Raw genomic sequence first — 19,765 nt, 5'->3', positions numbered from 1 at the left:
CATTCAGCATAAAGTATGATTGACTGGCTTTGTTTGTGTTCAAGTAAAACAATGTAAAAGTCGACAAATCAAGTGTAATACAGCGACATACATCTGATTTGCGCCTTTTTTTTTCACAAATGTATTGGATGCCATATGTTAAATCCAAAGAATCTGGGGTTGAATTATTTATTAGCATTGTTACACCATGTAAAAATCACTAGGTTGTTGTCATGGATGTATATTTGTTTAGTAGTGTTGTACGGTTGGGCACTCGCTATCTGTCAATAATATGCACGCATGCGCATACACCCAAAGCCAGCAGCTGAACCTTGTGTCAAAACATAAGGGGAAATCGGCAGCGGGCAGCAAATCTGGGGCTAGCTTAAATTTGCGTGGGAGTGTTTATAAAACCAGAGTTATCAATAACGCACACATACCATGACCGAACAATCAGCTCTACTTCTTCGAAAACAACTTGCAGGTAAAATGTTTATCGCTATGGGAAAGTAGTCGAATGTAAAGTTTGCGTAGCTAAGAGCTACGTTTGTGTTTTAGCCATGCAAAGCTATCAGGTTAAGATTAGAAAGGTAAATTCAACGCGCTGGCCGATGGTTGCAGCGACGCATACAATTGTAGCTATTGGCGTCTGTGGAGAAACTGAAATTCCTAGTCAACATCGGCTGAATAATGATTTAGGAAACAAACAGAATCCTAATGTAGTCTTGCTAACGGGCTAGCGACTTCGTCACTAGTAGCTGACAGAACAAAGGAATTGTCAGTACAGGGAACGATTAACTTTTATCATGTTTTTGTAACATAGGATGACAAATCATTGCGTTTCTAAATATAGAACTTTGTGTTGTCAATTTTTCAAATGACATTAACCAATTATTTAGGTGCGTGTGTGTGCGTGCGCGTGTGTGTGCACGCGCAACAATTGCGTTGGTCATTTTTTTTTTCAAAGTTAAACAGTATACGTATTTGCAAATGTCTTAATCACTCTGCTTTCACAAAGGACTAGAGGAGTTACTTTTGAAGGCTTTAATCAGAGGATTTGGATACTTAATTTTAACCTTAAATTATTGCTAGTCCTCAACTTTAATTAAAAGACTATTAATTTGAATGTAAATTATTTGTTGATCAATTAATTAATTTTGATGTGTTTGTGTGTGTCTGTCTATGTACTGTCCTTTTCAAAAATTGGCAGCAAGCTCAATTCCTTTGTTTTTGTTGTATACGAAAGCCATTTGAGTGAGTCTTTTACATCTCTTTGGAGATATCCTGGCTCACCCTTTCAGAATTACTCTAATTCAGCAACACTGCAGGCTGTCTGAGCATACACAGCCTTTTAAAGATTATGCCACATCGTTTCAATCAGATTCACGTCTGGACTACAACTAAAACTGGTTCTGACTGAATGCAGATCATGCGTTCCCTTTGGTTAAGATTACAAAGATAAGAACATTAAGTGGACACTTTGAGTCTAGTCTAGTGTGATTGGACTGATGTATTCAAAATCGCAAATGCAAAACAATAAAGCCAGTTCCAGATATACCTTTTCCCTTCTGCAATACCACCAACAAGCTTACTTTTGTTGATGAAAAATATAGTCTATTACATTTGATGGGATTAATTTAAGATATTCTTGTATTTGTCAGCCAACCATTCTCATATGGAAGCCATAACTTGGCCTTGCCTGATTCTTAATCATAATCAAAAACCACTCGCCCCCAAGTGAGGCAAACGCACAGCTTTTTGCATGTCATGGTACAATCACGCAAGCCTGAAACTGCCAATGTGGAGTAAATATTTTTGATTGGTGAGTATGTTTGTATTTGCCAAACGCTTACTCCACATTGACAATTCCACGGTCCCGTATAAAGTTGTGCAAGTTGACCCACTTCAGATTATGACAGAGGTGTCTGCCATTTTTACAACTGTCATAAATGTGTTGTTTAGCTGGAATATTCATTTAAAACATCCCTGGTCTCTTATTTCAGAGCTCAACAAGAACCCCGTGGAGGGCTTTTCGGCAGGTCTAATAGATGACGACGACATATATAAATGGGAAGTTGTGATCATTGGTCCCCAAGATACCCTTTTGTAAGCCATCACTTCCAAGACACCTTTGCCATTATTTTCTTCAAAACATTTAACTTTGTTCTCTTGTCTTTTGCAGCGAAGGAGGTTTTTTTAAAGCGCATTTAACCTTCCCGTATGACTATCCTCTTCGACCGCCAAAGATGAAGTTCATCACTGAAATCTGGCACCCGAACGGTAAATGCTCAGTAGACACAAATGCACACTAACGTTGAATGATATCATCCCATGACGTCACACTAAAGCTTTTAAGTCAACCTTACACAGACTGTTTCGATGTGTGTACCCGATCCAAACAGTTGCAAAAAATGGGGACGTGTGCATCTCAATTCTGCATGAGCCCGGAGAGGATAAGTTTGGCTATGAGAAACCCGAAGAGCGCTGGCTCCCCATCCACACAGTTGAGACAATCATGATTAGTGTCATCTCCATGTTGGCAGACCCCAACAGCGATTCGCCAGCTAATGTAGATGCTGCGGTGAGTTGAACTGTGTACACTCCTCACACTGGAAATGCAATCTTCCCTTTGCTTTGAGTCATCCTCGGCATTACCATGTTATTAAACTTGTTTCGTTTACAGAAAGAGTGGCGGGAGGACCCGAACGGTGAATTCAAGAGAAAAGTGGCTCGTTGTGTAAGAAAAAGTCAAGAGATGGCCTATGACTAGAAGCGTTGTAAAGTCCAGGGTAAGAATGAAAGAGTGTTCAAGTTACTTGTTGTTGTTTTTTTTTTGTAGTTAAATTGATTCTCCCTTGATTGTGCCATTTAAAACTAATCGTCGCTCGATGAAAACCTTGTCATGCTTCACGTTTTGTAAAACTTAGAGGTGGGCACTGTCCTGGACAGATGCCCATTTTGCCGACAAAGGACAGGGGAGGAGACATTTTTATTTAAAAAAAGACGGACTGAGGACTGACATAAGTGGGTTTTCATCCATCCCTGTAATCCTCTCTCAAGGGCCATTCCGACTGATCGTTTCAGCACACTAATGTGGAAGTCTGCCAAAGATAGAGGTTTCCATTTCTCGCGTGTGTCGTACATTCAGACCGAATGTGAATGTTAAAATGAAAAAACAAGTTTGGTTCTTAATGCTGGAAGTGGCAAAGGAGACTGAATTCAAGTTTTTTCTAAAACCCCATTTATAAGAGAACATTGACAGAAATACAATCAACTTTTTTCAGTTAGTCAACCAAATCCTATAATATACTACCATCTGGTGGTCTTTTTGTGTCACTGCAGTGATTTCATTCATCCGTTTTCCAAACTGCTTATGTGCTGCAGCCAATCCCAGCTATCTTCAAGGAATAGGCAGAACTGGTTGCCAGCCAATCGCAGGGCACACAGAGAAAAACAACCAATCACAGTTCCAATCACACTTATGGACAATTTAGAGCAGGGGTGTCAAACTCATTTTTTTCCGCGGGCCGCATTGTAGTCATAGCTTCTTTCAGAGGGCCATTATGACTGTCAACCCAAATAAATGTATGAGCACCTCAGTAAAACACCTACAGTAAAAGCTACAAAACAAACTGACAAATAACCCGTTTTCAAATCAGACGAGTAAAAACTGGTCAAATATTAAAAACAAAAAAGATATTAAAAGTGAAGACAATTCGCAATTCTAGTAATGACACGAATTTGATGTACAATTTGTCTTTGCGGGCCACATAAAATGATGTGGCGGACTGTACCTGGCCCCCGGGCCTTGAGTTTGACACCCGTGATTTAGAGCCTTTAATCAATCACACGTGTTTTGGAATGAGGGAGCAAAAAATATATGACGTGTAAAATCCTGTGTGATGTAACTAAGGACATGATTGTAATTTGTCTTCCCCCCCCTCCCCAGTTTAAGGAAAAACCTCCAGAGGGAAATGTTGCGACTTGTGCACCCCTTGTTTTGCAAGACAAAAGGACTTGGTTGACCTTCAACCTGGTTTCTGCAATCGTTTGTCACAAGAAGAGCAAATTTGAGAACACTACCAGCGAAATTCCCTTTCTTCCTACCTGGAATTGTATATTTAATTTTATTTATTTTGGAAAACTAATGATGTAAAATATGTCACTACTGTAAATGAACTTGCTTTTTTTAATCAGCTGCTGAACAGTTTCTACTTTATACGACCAGGTTTCTTATGCAATTTAGTGGTGGATTGAGTCGAACAAATGAAATCCTTTACGTCACCCCCTTGCCCAATCAACTACATACTGTACATGTCAGCCCATCATAAATGTGATTGTGGTTTTCAACACCGTCATTGATTCTCTATTGCCTTTTATTGGCTTAACTTCTTTTAGAAAGCGATCATAAGATATTTTTTGTGGCACTTAAACACCTTTTTTTTTTTTTTTTGCCACCTGCTAGCGTTTGCTATCTATGCGAGGGTCTAGCAATGGCTCAAACGTGCATGATCCCTTTAATCTCTCTTGTTGCAATTTGTTGTTGTGAACGGAACGGCTTACTCTGCTTTGGGAGCCACCATCCCCTCATATATTGACTTGCACATGCATGGTGAACATTAACACGAGGTTTGTGCCAACTTCTCAGGATTAAACTTGCAATGTTGCAATTAGCAATTGGTGGGATGGACTTCCTCATGGCCGTTCTTAGTCAATTAAGATTTCTTTCAACTACCGCAACCAAAAATGATCCATGGAGGGTGGAGAAAGGTCTTCAAGCTGTGATAATTCTAGTGCGTTTTGCTGTGACATCTGAATTTACCTCAATTTGGTTGTCGAGTTCGCAATGCGGGGATGTTTCGGGGCTCCATTGTTGACTCGGATTAGCTGTTAGTATGTTGTTGCACATCTGGTGTTCTCTGTGGGTAATATGTTTCATATTAGTTTGGGTTTAGAAATGCTGAGGACTGTAGGTAGATTGACAGGTAAAACCTTCCATCTTCAGTTTATTCCCGGTGCACATTTAGCCAACATGTATCACGTTAGGGTTAGGATCTGGGCTGTTATTCTTTTCTCGTGTGAAGTTGACACAAACACCTTTTGTCATTGGATAAAGACACCATCCTGTTTACTCCTTTGAAAACAAAAAAACCTGCTGTTTCCCCCTAAATAATAAACTTGCCAATGACTAAGCCATGGCATCAATACCAATATGAACTGATTTTTAACACATCCAAGCAGAGTTAAATGAGTTGATCATGTCACTGCTGTCAATGTTTTACGTCAGAATTTTCTGACCTACGCCGACCGGTGTTCACTGTATTTGCACAGATTTGGTGCGTCCTTCAAATGTCATCAAGCAATACGTGTAGAAAATGGTGTCCAGGTAATCCACCCTCTAACGTTGCTACCACTTGTTTTGTTTTCCATTTTGTGTCAATGCAATGTGTATTGGACATGATGCTCAATAAAATATGTAAAATGAGTGTTTTTTCTTGAAACCCCTGGATGAGGCTTTGCCCTGCATTATTTCTAGTACTGTTGAAAAAGGGAAACAATTCGTTCAACTGTAAACATTGCATTATTTCCAACGCTTGACAAAATGACTCGTAGTATAGATTAGTGGCAAATGTGAGACTTTGACATACTGGTAGGAGGTTTTCACCCAACGCTAGCAATATTTTCATGAAACATTTTCAAGAAAAATGTTATTCAAGATGTTATGTCAGTAATTTTATGTCAATATTGCAGGATTTGTCAGTAATTTTATGTCTCAATATTGCAGGATATCAACTCAAATACCACTTTCAATATTATTGTAATTATTTGTGTTACAAATGTTGATGCTTTGCAAAATGATGCAATGACGTCTGGGGGAATGCATGACTATAAACTGGGTATTCATATTTTCTATTCAATCATATATTTCAATTTTAATCATTTAAAATGACACTGAATGTGTTTTAGTTACTAACTTCAATATTCTGGGACTAAAAATAGTTTCTGGTTGTGCCAATGCAATTAAATGCTGAAAATCCTTTCAAAATTGTTCTCAACAAGCAAATTCCACGTATGTCACAATATAGCTTGTTTAGATGTACTTAAATTAATAGCATAGATTATTACGTGATGCCCCATTACATAGTTATTGAGCACGCGTTTACACTTGGTTAATGTTAGCATAGCCTCGTGAATCTACAAGCAAGTCATTTTGTGAGGATGAATTGTACCATTGATGGGAGCTGTATAAAAGGTAATACAGTATTTTGTCAAAATGAGTGAAATGTTATGACTACAGTTGTCAAACGTGGATTTAACGCTGTCTTGAAGCTCCCTTTAATACGAGCTGTCCTCAACTTAGCAAATTAACCCTTTACCAGCGTTAACATACTAGCACAACCCGTTTCATTCAAATTTGTGGTGTAAAGCTTACTACTTAGTTGACACCAACAAATTGTAATTGTGAAAAAAATTATATTGTATGTAACGTTGCAGTGTTTGGAAAGGCCATTCATGCACTTTCACGAATTGGAGATGAGCTGTGGTTGGATCCCACCGTCAAAGGGGTGAGTGCGGCTCATTAACAGTTAGCCTGTCTCATCTTTTTCCTCCAAGTATTTTTATTTTTTTTAATTATCATTATTTTAACAGCTGGCTCTGAGATCAGTGAATTCCTCTCAGTCTGCATATGGCTGCTTCTTATTCTCAACGATGTTCTTCCACAACTACAGTCTGGCATCGGAGAACGCGAGTGAATTGATTAAATGCAAGCTTTACGTGAAGGTAACGCAATTACGCGAGTGAATCGATAGAAAACGAATTCATATATTTCCCCCCCATCAAGACTAATACAAATTCTATGTTGTTTTTCATTTGCTCTGAAGTCTTTGCTACCACTTTTCCGATGTTTGACTTCTATTGAACGAAATGTGGAGCGATGTCAGATCTCATTCAGTACTCCCAATGACAAAATAATGATAAAGTTCGTCTGTCGGCACGGTAGGATATCGTCTCTTATATGCCGCAATTAAAAGTTTTCACCACGGGGGTGGCAGTGTTTTCTTGTAATGTACACAGCATCTCTTTTTCCCTAGGCATCACCAAAACCCATAACCTGTGTTACCAGGAGAGTGCAGCTCTGCGGGCAGTGTTTGATTCACATCTCTGTCCCAATGTGCTAAAGGGTCCTGCCAGGCAAGGCATACATACATGTTTTTCTCAGATTATAAGCAACAAATTCCACTCATCTGACACCAAATAATAACCAAGCTAATATGGGAGTAAAGTCATTATTAAAGTCATTATTGTATAGAAGGGGCAAAAACTAGTTCACTGTGTCGTTTGTAATAACCATTGCAAAAGTGGCTATCCCCTGAGATGGATAAAAATGAGCATCATATTCCTCAAACACATTATTAATCCCAAGTGCCGTGTTTAAAGCCGGGCACAAAGAACATAGGGCACAAAGACCATATTGCAAAAAGCATTTTTGAGTTGACTTTTAGAGAATCCAAATGGGAAGTCGTAATTGAATTATCTGTGGCGGTCAGTAACAGCATTAAGCAAAATGTCCAAAGCTGTGGCATTTGTAATAAGTTTCTTCTGCTCTTCTCTGCAGGCTTCTTGCAAATATGGTAATGCACTTCCAAAGATCCCAGGAGGAAGTCACCCTCTCTATGACTCCTCTCCAAGTCATTCTAAGAAATTACCACGATGGAAGAAATGGTGAGCTAATGTTACATTTTGTGCTCTCTCTCTGGCCCTCTCGACTAAGCCAAATTGTAACGTGATCACTTTCTTATGACCTCGTGAGAGATTCGATTGACACAAAAGCCCGACTGCCACCCACTGTGCTTCTGTCACAGATCACATGAAGATGATGTTCACTGAGATGTCCTTACACCCTGACGAGTTTGACAATTTTCTGTGCGGAGGGGACTCGGCCATAACCTTCTGTCTGAAGGAGCTGAGGGTAACATGGCTATTTGCGGACGCCCGTCACATGAGAGAGAGAGAGAGAGAGAGAGAGAGAGAATGTTTGGGTGCGGGTGGGGTATGTGCATGTGATTGGCTCACATTCTGAAAATCTGGACACTGTTTGTTCCAGTCTCTCTTTGTACGCTGCCCGTTTTGACATTTAACTTATTTCAGTGGTAGGTAGGTAGGTAGGTAGGTAGGTAGGTAGGTAGCTAGCTAGCTAGCTAGCTAGCTAGCTAGCTAGCTAGATAGATAGATAGGTAGGTAGGTAGGTAGGTAGGTAGGTAGGTAGGTAGGTAGGTAGGTAGGTAGGTAGGTAGGTAGATAGATAGATAGATAGATAGATAGATAGATAGATAGATAGATAGATAGATAGATAGATAGATAGATAGATAGATAGATAGATAGATAGATAGATAGATAGAATTCAATTAATTGTTCAACCCTACTACAGAGGGATTCACTTGTAACAGAATCAAAACACAAAAGCACTTTGATTGGCCTTCTGGAAATTTGGATAAACGGCCACGGCGTTAGTCCAATTAAGCAGACTTGACCTGCATTAACAGCCACAACTTGCATCCCGAATGTAATCTCGGAATGTGTCTGCGGCACTGCGGCTGCCAACCTTCTGCTTTGCGTCTTTCTTTTTCTCTGTGTCAGATTCATCACATATAACGACGAGCTCTCGAATGACATACTATATCTCCATCTTTTTAAGGGTCTGCTGTCCTTTGCGGAGATGCACTGCCTACCAGTTTCCGTGCAGTTTGGTGCTGCAGGAATGTAAGTCTCAAGACAAACACATTGCATTACACATTTAAATACACTCTGGCTAAATCATCATAGATGTAATTCTGAGAACGGCCATTGCCCCGTCCGTCCGCGTCTGTAGGCCTGTGTGCTTTTCTGTGGCGGACATGGTCCTGGAGGCCACTGTGGTGTTGTCTACTTTGACAGACAGTGGAGCCCATTCCCAGTCCCAACCAACAAATACCCCAGACCCAACTTCACAGACCAGGTAACCTCACTCGAAGAGATGCAGCCGTGAACCTCTCTGCGCGACGGATAATTTGTGGTACTTAAAAGTGATTACGCTCATTCTGGTCCTGGTCTGCTGCGATTGCGTATTAGCAGGTTTAATTGACTCTTTCCACCTGAGCCGCTCTCCTGGCACTCACTCCTACTGGGCTCTCATTGGCTCCTTTTAGCTTCTTAAGTTGGTGTCGTGTTACAGTCAGTCTTGCGTCTGTGACTGAGACATGTGGGGCGCATTGAGGGACCTGTGGTGTAAGGTTCACTTGACTGCATGTACCATAATCCCTCACTATGATTTCCACTGGATTTACACTCCAGGACACATGAAACATGTATGAGTTGACAGGCACACAGATGTTGCAGCTAGAGATCAACCCTCGAATCGTCACGCTGGCATGGAAGTGGTCGCATCCAGCCAGGGTAGCCCCATCAACCCACCAACTCCTCTGGTGGAGCTTCACAAGCGCACCCTTCTTACAATTGGCACCCCCGATGCGACTGTGAGTGGCGCCTCCTCAATGGTAAATGTTCCCAACAGCACATGAGCGAAACATGCAGCATATTTAACCATGCACTAAAAATCAAATGTAAATTGTGTCTCATCTGGTTTTGGCTCATATTGGGATTGGGGACCACGATTCAGGACTCTGGTGGTAGAGAGGCTGCCACGTGAATGACTCAACTGTTGTGAAGTGCCTTGAGTACCTTGAAACTATGAATAAATTAATACTATAAATTCATAGTAATAATTGCTGCATTATATGGGTTTTCCCATGCTTTGCAGACTTAACAGGTGTGTTAGTGCAAAGTGCTTTTGACATCTTATTGGGTTAGTTATTAAGGAAGCAAACAAGGTGACATTAAATATTCCACATCAACATCCCATCCAGACAACAGGAGTGCAATCTCTCTCTCTTTATTTAATAATGATTTCTTTATAATATCTCATTTGCATTAGTTGGATTAGCTAACACACTTTTGCTTCCAAAGGTTTGCTCCCTCCTGTTCCGGGCTTTGTCATCAGAGCAGGATGGCGAGGGAGCAACTGTTCTGGCTTGTGACAGTGACATGGAGGAGGAAGATGGAGACAATAGAAGGACCCCCCGGTATTAGTGGTCATCTGGACTTACTTACATCTGGACTTACTTTGTCTACTTGTTCACAGTCCTCATTTATCTAATTTCAAACCCGCTTGTTCACTCAAATTCTTAAGAGGAAGTATTGGGTTGTTTATTGCATCTGTAATTCAAATCATTTAACAGTAAAAGGAAATGTTTAGCATATGAGTTGGTCTGCAAATGAATTGCATCAGTCATTTCATACAAGAGAATAATAAATACTATCTTTATTTAAATATTGTACAGCAGATCTGCATTGAAGTGTACACTCAAAATATACAGATATGCTCTTGCTTGTCTGGAGGGCGACGAAGAAATTCTTCTTGGTGGAAGTAGTCTGGAGTAGCCGTACCACCCAACCAGGAAATTGCTGAGTCACGTTAAGATTTCCCTCAGACACGTAATAATGCTTTCCAATATAGCATTCCATGATTTTCTCTGCCTCCCTTTTGTCTTCCAATGTTCTCTTAATTAAAGAAACAGTTCTTTAGTGCAATCTTGTAAACTGGAATCTTATATGGATGGCTTTATCACTGTCACTCAGAGTTTGTGACTGACTTGAGCAAAATAATTTCAGCAAAGTATAGGTAAAACTAATTTTCAAGACTGCGGGGCAAGATGGGGACATTTTAACTCATGGCTACTTGCAGTTTGAGGCTTTGTGCTCACCAACTGGCACACTGTCAGGAATTTAAAGAATTATGTTTGCCAGTATCAACATTAGATACAAGGCACATCATTACCAAACTACGGAAAATTATTAGACTAAAAAGGTGTGGTCGTCACGATACACAATATGTGATGCATATAAAAAGAAGCAGCATCTTATGGTGCTCCAGCAACAAATCAAAAATGCCAATTATGTTTTGAGTCGGTTTAAAGTAAACTATTTGGTTAAAGTAAAAAATACACTTTCTCTTCAGCTTTTGTGCGTTGAAAGCCGCCACACGATTTTTGCCTTGCAGAGCCTTCGGCATTCACATCCTCTTACATGTTTGTCACAATTTCTCCTCATACACACAAACACAGCAGCCATGAGATTAAAGGGAAACCACCTCCTTGATGGACTATAACGTACGCATGTCGGAACCTTGCAGTGTTAAATGTTACAAATACAAAAGGTGGCTGCTTCTTCACAAAATCAACCTCAACCTGGAAGGAAGGGTTAGGGCAATAGTTACAACAACCGTAATATCTGCTCTCTGCATCCATGGACAAATTTGCTTCTAAAAGCAACACTAGTGATAGGAAAATAAAGCTTCATTTTTGCTTCATGAACCGGTTGTATTTTTGGACTCACTGTAATTGACCCTAGATTTCACCAAAGCAGTGCTTGTCAATTTTGTTATTTCATAATTATATTATATTTTACACCCTTTGACCAACTCTCCTCAGTGATTACATTTGTCTATAAAATTGTAATAAGTACACCTCTGCATAACATTGTAAGGGTGTTTAAAAAATGTCATCAGTGTGCAATGGTGAACAGAGTGACATCTCAATGTCTCAATAAGCACAACAACTGGTTCATGAAGCATCTTGAAACTTCATTTTCCCAACAGTACACAAATCCCACCCTAACACATTCATTTAACCAGCCTATAGAGTGCAAGCTCCTTTCTCAACACGACTGAGGAAGTGTATCCTTTCCTTCTGGCAGCCCAGAACAAAGCTGCTCTAACATTTACAAGAGTGGAACAACTCAACTGAATGGACATGCCCTCCCTGTTTGCCCAACACTCGAAGACGTTCAATCGCGTGAAAGCTTCTATTGCTGGCAATAACCCAGGGACCAGTGCGGTTTGCAAAGTTGCTGCTTTTTCTTTCAGGACCTGCTGCTGTTTTTACATCCACCTGGTCAACTTATGTTTGGGTGTAAAGAACAGCTGCAGCATGCTGGGAGGGGGGAAAAAAAATGAACATCTGATGTCATCCTGAGTCCTCCATCCTGTCCAGCAGGAGTCCAAGCAGTCCATCCAGTCACAGCCTTATGTTGAACCTAGTCAGTGTATTCTGCTACTATGGACAACAGCACTGTGATATCATCCGGCTTCCCTCCTGGATACACACAGCAAAAATATTCATGCAAAATTAAAAACGTACTCATCAAATTCAATTGTAATCACATAAAACTAGACGCAGGGCCACAAAATGCGTCAATTAATGATATTTTTCATCCTGAAAACTACATGACAAAATCCCATTACCGTGTGTCCACAGTAGGCTGGTCCATGGCTATGGTTTGTGTGGCATTTTGTTACGGATGCACTCACCTCGTACGTTGAGTCCGTTGTCACAGGCAAACTGTGCAAAAGGTGACATATAGTGGGGGTCGTAGGCCAGGTCGTGAGCCTGCTCTGCAATACTGCGGGCAGTCTGCTGAATGCTCTCATAGTTGGCGCTCTGAACACAAAGAGAAACCAAGAATTAGAGGCGGGGCCTCTTTACCCACTTGCGGAACTGCGTGTTTAGGCTACTCACCTTGAGTTTCTTCAGCTCCTGCAGGATCATGTAATCAGGCATGTTGTCGAAGAGGCCATCGGTGGCGGTGAGGATGATGTCACCCAGCTGAACGTCAAAGGACGAGCTGTCAGCCGCATCTGGGCTGCAGAGGGGCGCGCACACACAGAAACGGCTAAGTCAGGCAGGGGGAAAACAGTGCATTGCTAATTTATTTTCAGTGTTCAGTTATTCCTCTTTTGTACATCATCATCACAGTTGTTTCCGCTTCTCTTCAGCCTCGATTTGGTTCGCTTCAGGTCTGAATTCATACCACAGCCAAAACCGATGGTAAATATTTATCATAGCTGACCCTTCTGTTTAGACACGCCGCTGCCAGCATGTTGTGGGTCAGGACATGCAGAGCACATGCTCCTGCTAGCAACTTTCGCCGACGACGTTTCAAAATTTAGAAAGAGCTGCTATTGACCAAATTATTTTGCAGCTCTAACAACAGCACAAAGATTGCAAGGAATTGCATGTTTTCTTCCATTTCCTGGTTGGTGCTCTGCATGCCACCCTTTTCATTTCTGCCCAATGGGGGGCACCGGTCATCACACGCGTCGATGACAGAATAAGTTCACTTGCAAAAGAGTACAGAGTAAATACAAACCGCACCAAATGGGGGAAAAAAAATGAGTCTGCTTTTGTTTCAGACAAAACAAGCAGAGCAAACGACTTTCCTGGTGTGAACACACCCTTGCAAAAACTTTTGTCTCAAACTGATTATGACTAACTGCTGTCGTTATATTTCACTACTAACTAATCATCAAGAAAACTCTCCACAAACAGCATCAAAATAATGCAAAAGTGACTGCTCCAGGACCGCCATCCCCCATTCTCCTCCGTGCATAACTGTTAACTGGGAATTGGGGGGGAGGGGGGTCACTGAAGGCAAATAGGCGGGACTTTAACAGACAATGTAAGCAGCCAGTTAGCTATATTGTGCCCTACTTAGAAGTCTCCCTCTAAATAGAAGAGAAGAGCTCATTACCGGCGATAGCCAGCATTAGCGGTGATTGAAACCTTGACTTTTCCACGGTAAACTGGTAATCAGCCCATGCCTAATGTGAGGTCAGAAGTTACAGTGTCAAAATCCTGATGTCACCAAATTGCACAATTGAGCCGGTGTGAAGGCCAAACCATTAAAGCGAGATCAAGTGTCTGGTGTGCCAGCGCTTAGGAGAGCCTTTAAGTTTCAGAATCCGATCTGCCGCTTTTCCACTAGGCGCAAAGCACGCTATGCTTGCCACTACACGGCCTCTCTTGCTTTTTCCACAACAGATTACAACAGGCGTGTTGTGGGATCAACTGAACTGTGCGAACTCGCGTGTCATAACATTTAACAAGTGGCGTGTCTCTGCCACTGTTTTTGGAGCAATTCAAAATGAGGATTGCCGGTGCATGATGTGGCGACGCCAGAGTCGGGCAAGCCGAATGGTGAGCCGCTGTCCTGCTGCTGGAGATCTCCCATTTTAAAGAATGAGTCCCACCAAGCAAGTGGTGCATGTGCTCATGAAAATGTTCACCATTAATTATCAAAAATACATCCATCAGTAAATATGAAATGTATAATATGATTCAGCGTTGCTGTCAAACAGTACGGTGTTTATTGTAGGTACTGTGCTTGGTTAGTTATGTTACTTTTGGTAAAGGACAGTTCCTAGCTGCATGACGGCCGGTGCTTTAAAACCACCTCCGAGATGGCTCTAAAAAACTCTTCTATTGTAACTGCTCAGCCCCAAAAAGTCCAAAGCCCATCCAAAGCCCACCCAAGTGTGCGCGCAGGTAGCAAATGTTTTTTCGTCCAGGTTTGTTCTAGATTGCAAACGTTTGCCAACAATCTTAATGTTCAGTTTTTTTTATATGAAAGCAAGGAAAAAACACTGTCGCTCAAATGGACGCCGTAGGCTGTAGGACACAAGGAAGCAAAATGTAAAGACCATATCGCAACTTAAATGACGATAAAAAAAAAAAAAAAATTACGCCTTTGCAAGGGGAAGACATTTGTGTCTAAACAGTCAGAGTGATTTAAGGCTGGATTGGTTGTGAACTTGGCCTGCCAGCCTTTAATCGCCCAGACTTTGACCCAGTGAAAGGGAAAGCTTGGCGATCATCCAAAGCCTGCTCGGCAGGCAAACGAGAGACAGCAATCCATGGACCCTGGCACTCTGATACTACAGTACATTAACTAATGAGGAACAAACTTGTTTTGCTAAGCACTGGTCAGAAAGAACACAGGAGAAACGTACACAAACGACTGTAAGCTCGTGTATAATAATCAAAAGACGAAATTGGACATTTTTGTGGGAATTTGTTATTGTTATAAATGCAAATTGCTGTTTCAATTATTATTATTTTTTATTTAAAAACCATCTACCATAGGTTGACAGGCTATCCTTAATACTAGCTTTGGCTGATTTACTACTCATGGTATGGTTTTATGCTAGGCTTAAGGCTACATCTACAATGACCAAGGGGAAAGGTATTTCGTATATTATTTCTATGTTTTGAATTCATTGATTAACTACTGTTGGGATTTTTGCCACACGTGCAATTCTTTGGGCATACCTGTCACTGAGAACGGCCCCCTCGGCCTCGGGAGGAGCGATGGACAGTTGGAAGGGCGTGTTGAAGTAATGCTGCTGTTCATCGGAGCGGTGGACCACCTCCCCCCCACGAACCACCAGGAAGCCAGAGTCCCCCAAGTTGGCTGTGTGCAGCTGATGACTCTGGCGGTCCAACACCACAATGCAGGCTGTGCTACTGCCTGCAGAAACACAAACACACATACCAAGAAAAGATAGTTACAGTGCAAACATCACAAGAACCAACATGATCTGTATTTGTTGTCTTAGTTAAGATTCTCCACATCTTAGCTGAGCAGGATGAATACAATGTTTTCTTTATGAGGCAACAACATTATGACGGTCCATCCTTGTAATATTAATGCAACCAAAACAAGTTATTGAGCCTATATCTACGAACAGATAAAATATAAACAAGTCTTCCAGTAATTCGGGTGCCTCGCTTTTTCCGCCCCGAGTATTTATTTATGTGTAACACTGTCAGAACAAGTCAAGCTCATCGCAGCAACAATTTTTTTGCAGTTTCTATGAAAGTACTAAATGTTTAGTATAATGTGGAAGTGTGTTTTGGCCTTTTGTTTTTATAATTGTTACTTAACCAAGATTTTTTTTAATACCAGATTATTTGATACAATTTTCAGTACGATATCCTATGACCAATGAAATATTTATTAGCAGTAACTGTAGAAGAAGGAAAAAAAAAAAAATAGCCTACTGACCAACCAAAACCAAGCTTTTTTTTCCCCCCCAAAACTGCAGCTTTGGCTATTGCATTCTTTAACATTGCAATGTAACTCCTTGTCCAGAAAAAGGGTTCACTGGAATCAACTTTAGCAACACTAATCAGTCCAATGTGAGAATGTGGTGGTTCCACTATTCTAGAGATCCAATGAAACATGAGTCTGTGGTGGAGACAAACGAAGCTACACCCCTTTGGTGACTCATTGACAAACACGCTGAAATGTGTTCTCTGGGACCAACCTTCAAAAAGGACTTATGAGTCACTCCCGCATTCTCTTTCCAACCACAATACAAGGCACACTGTCGCCCAAAAAGAACATTGAACAGCACAAGACTGCCCATGTGAAAATGGAGTGGAAAAGTACTCCTATTCAACATCCGATATTACATGTTTTGACACAAATCTTTGTCAGGAAGCGGCAACTGTGGACGTCAACTTGAACAAGGACATGGAACAGGTCATATCAGACTGAAAAAAAAACATCACCACCATCTAAACCAGTGGTTCTTAACCTGGGTTCGATCGAACCCTAGGGGTTCGGTGAGTCGGCTTCAGGGGTTCGGCAGAGCTGGTATGTCCCCCCTCCCCCCCGCGCGGATGGCCGAACACACCTGAATGTCGTGTAAATTCGCGATAACGCATATCTGAACTGGTCTTGCAAAGGCAACTGCAGAATTGGTCATTTTCATTCGTTTTTGGCGACCCTATGCCGCTTGCTTCCACAGAGAGAAGACTTGCTAGGCATCAGGGAGTCCATTCTCGGTTGTTTTTCACCAAGTTTCACAAACGTCTGAGGAGATAAGATTTGATCTTACGACCAAATCCATCCTACAAAGCAAACATGTGATTACAGTGACGGATCCCTTTCAGAGGACTCTGAGATGTTCATCACTGCCTTGAGTTTGTGTGCTTCCGCTCACCCAGCAGCGGCACTTTGTTCTGCAGCAGCTCATAATAGCTGGTGGTGAGGACTCCGACGGGGCTGCTGGGAACAAAGCGGCCCTCCTTCACCAGGCGCTCGCACGTCTTCATCAAAGTGCTGGAGAACTGCGACGGGTCCACGCCGTAGTCTCGCCAGCCTCCTACTCCGTCAGCCACACCTACAGTCACACGCACGCACAGATGTCAACTCATTATCTGGCTAGACTTGATAAAATATTGTGAGACTAAATCTTGGTGAACATCTAGTTTACTGTACAAAGTAAACTTTGCACGTTTGTCACCTCGTCAATCAACAATTCATGTTTTCTTTACACTTGTGTAACAAACAATACTTGAGCAATTATCTGAACCATTAATACATGTCTTATTATATTTGAGTCTCAAACAGATTGATTCAGTTTCCATATTTCATAATTTTATCCAAAAAGTGTCCAATAAAAACAGCATCCTGCAGCGGATTGGTTGAATTTGAGAGGCTCCACTGAATTACTATGTTTGAGGCTCACAGTTTTCTTCGAAGGGAGGATGGAGTCTTGTTACTCCCAAAAGTGACTTCTCTGACCATACATGGAGGGCCCTCAAGTCTGCTCAGAGTTTGCCAGAAACAGACAGTGTCTGTTTTACAACAAAGTGCCAAAAACAACACATCTTGCTGAGAGGACCTCCTGACTCTCAACTTGTCTTGTGTAGTGAACAACTCATTGTTGAAGCAAGACAGATTTGCAGGCTCGGGGAGGGGGGTTGGGGGCTCTCTGGATTAAACCCAAGGTTCACAGAGGTGGTTATGCATTTGCATCTGTCACACTCAGTATCAAGACGGCATAATCCTTTGACCAAGTATACTATTTTATTTTTTAAAAGAAACAATCTGCAGGTTCAAGTTCAGCTCTCCAATTGTACGACTGCATCTGCCTTCATGGTGCTACTTGGTCCAATGTAGGCTGCATCTTCACAAAAACATTAGCGATCTTTGTTTTTTTTCACGATTGTTGAAGGTTAACATGTTTGTTGGTATTCCCATTGTTCTCTCGTCCCTCTGCTGGGTGCTCAACCCCTCTATCCTGTTTACTTGTGGTAACAACCCTGTCCCTCAAAGCGCTCTCGCCACCTCAACCCAAACGTAATGTGGGACAAAAACATTTATCACGTAAATTTAAAAGCATTTTACTTGGGGTTTCCCTTTACTTGTGTTGGCATCTTATTCCATTTGCGTGCAGCATAACAGTTATATGCCGCTTCACCATGTTTGCTTTGGACCCTGGTCTCCACTAAGTGTACACATGTTTTTTAATCTTTATCCGTATAGGAACATATTAGTTTGGGGTATGTGCACATGGCTCAATAGAGGTTGGAAATCACTGATGTAAATTGCAATTGTAATTCCAAAGTGACAAGCTTCAGATCGTTGAGTGGGCCAATCCGGTCTGGTATGATTTTGCAGGTGACAAAGGTTCCGTGGGTTGTGCTCTTGAGTTCTACATGGATTTTTGAAAACAACTCCAACATTCGTGCTGCATTATTGTAAAGCGTTCGTGGCGTAGCAAAGTGGTAGAGAAAGAAAAGAAAACAATGCAGCCCGTGACTCACCCAAAACATCGGCAGATTTGTGTCGGGCGATGAAGCATGCGTCGTCCCCATAGCACATTCCTTTCTTCAGAATGCCTTTACGGAAATCCTTGCCGAAGCCGCAGCTCGCTGTCACCAGGCTGTAGTCGCGGCCGTCCGTCTGAGAGAGTCCGCCGATGACAGCTCTGGCAACCAGTCTCCCGTACGACAGCACGGACAACATTCCCTACGAAGCAGCTGCCAACCTCGGAGGCGGCCAAGCCAAGCTAGCGGTCGCGCTAGCTTAGCTTCGACGTTAGCTCACGAATGTTGACCTGTTGGAGGCTGCTGGAGATGCGAGCTGCACGCGTGGAGAACAAACAAAGCGGAGAGAATGAGCTCGGTGAGGCGGCGCTTTCCTCCCGCGACGAGAACGCAAAGAGAATCACAGGAAAGCGCTGTCCTTTCCGCCCCGAAAGTGCTGTCCGTCGTTGGCCGCCGCAGCCATGGTACTACTTGTGTCTTTGAAGACGTTAGACACAGTGTATGCAGCTGCTTTGTGGCCTCGCGCACACAGCTCAGCCCACGCGGTCTTGTGACTTCTTTGACGTCATCATCCTTACGCAACCTTCCATGCCATATAAGGAGTCATTACAGCCGCATTATTTTTTGAGCTTGTCGGATTTTGCGTTGTCCAAAGTTCGACTTGGGGGGGCATTTGCTGAGAGCTTTTATTCCTTTTCTATTCATTATTATTAATTAATTAAAACTAAACTAAAGTAACTCAAGTTGGCTCACTCTTTAGTCTATTAATTCAGCAACAGACCTCAGTTTAGAGGACAGCCCCCCGCGCTCCCGTCTCAGGTGCTGCCCCCATCTGAAGTGGACAAATCAGATAACACAATTGGACAACCCCAACAATATCAAATCAAACCAGTGATCTATTATTCAAACCAGAAGTGGTGCAAAAACTATTTGTGGATTATTACTCATCAAACCTTCATAATGAGCACCTCAAAAACAATTAAATATACTTGTACTATATCTTTCCACATCACATTCCGCATTAGTTTATCGTGCAGACCAGGGGTCCCCAACCCCGGGTCCGCGGACCGGTACCGGTCCGTGGGTTACTTGGTACCGGGCCGCTAAGTGGGTGAAACCGCAATGTGTACATATTCTGTTAGGTTAGACAAACTCATATACTTTTTCATGTTCAGATATGTGTAAATCCTCTTATTATTTAATATATAAACATGACTGTTCAATCAAGAGACACATAGGGGCAGTAACCTCCCAATACACATAGGTACCAAATGGTCAGGTGACGCTTTCCC

At 42.0% G+C, this 19,765-nt stretch overlaps 3 protein-coding genes across 5 annotated transcripts; 2 read left to right on the top strand and 1 right to left on the bottom strand.

Moving 5' to 3' along the window:
- Positions 1-291: 291 nt before the first annotated feature.
- LOC125965879 (ubiquitin-conjugating enzyme E2 G1) lies at positions 292-5,465 on the top strand. The gene is made up of 6 exons (XM_049716757.2): positions 292-463; positions 1,983-2,085; positions 2,162-2,259; positions 2,382-2,560; positions 2,663-2,768; positions 3,929-5,465. The coding sequence occupies exons 1-5, from the start codon at positions 421-423 to the stop codon at positions 2,747-2,749; spliced, it is 510 nt and encodes a 169-aa protein (XP_049572714.1). The 5' UTR covers positions 292-420; the 3' UTR covers positions 2,750-2,768; positions 3,929-5,465.
- A 143-nt stretch (positions 5,466-5,608) lies between these two features.
- On the top strand, positions 5,609-11,021 carry rad9b (RAD9 checkpoint clamp component B). 3 transcript variants are annotated; one of them, XM_049716753.1, is made up of 11 exons: positions 5,609-5,876; positions 6,475-6,545; positions 6,631-6,762; positions 6,864-6,978; positions 7,074-7,173; positions 7,598-7,704; positions 7,845-7,951; positions 8,678-8,742; positions 8,852-8,977; positions 9,341-9,515; positions 9,985-11,021. In XM_049716753.1, exons 1-11 carry the CDS (start codon positions 5,843-5,845, stop codon positions 10,105-10,107), a joined length of 1,155 nt encoding a protein of 384 aa, XP_049572710.1. In that variant the 5' UTR covers positions 5,609-5,842; the 3' UTR covers positions 10,108-11,021. The 3 variants fall into 3 exon arrangements, with proteins under 3 accessions (XP_049572710.1, XP_049572711.1, XP_049572709.1); XM_049716754.2 differs by lacking the exon at positions 5,609-5,876 and adding an exon at positions 5,926-6,232 and having other exon boundaries at positions 9,341-9,494; XM_049716752.2 differs by lacking the exon at positions 5,609-5,876 and adding an exon at positions 5,931-6,232.
- On the bottom strand, positions 10,310-19,042 carry pptc7a (protein phosphatase targeting COQ7 a). The gene is made up of 6 exons (XM_049716756.2): positions 18,471-19,042; positions 16,862-17,041; positions 15,183-15,381; positions 12,594-12,717; positions 12,386-12,515; positions 10,310-12,170 (listed from the first exon to the last, which is right to left on the bottom strand). Exons 1-6 carry the CDS (start codon positions 18,670-18,672, stop codon positions 12,112-12,114), a joined length of 894 nt encoding a protein of 297 aa, XP_049572713.1. The 5' UTR covers positions 18,673-19,042; the 3' UTR covers positions 10,310-12,111.
- Positions 19,043-19,765: the final 723 nt, after the last annotated feature.

The sequence above is a fragment of the Syngnathus scovelli genome, chromosome 3 (genome assembly GCF_024217435.2).
Source record: "Syngnathus scovelli strain Florida chromosome 3, RoL_Ssco_1.2, whole genome shotgun sequence".
NCBI lineage: Eukaryota > Metazoa > Chordata > Actinopteri > Syngnathiformes > Syngnathidae > Syngnathus > Syngnathus scovelli.
This window is presented reverse-complemented; position numbering and strand designations above follow the sequence as displayed.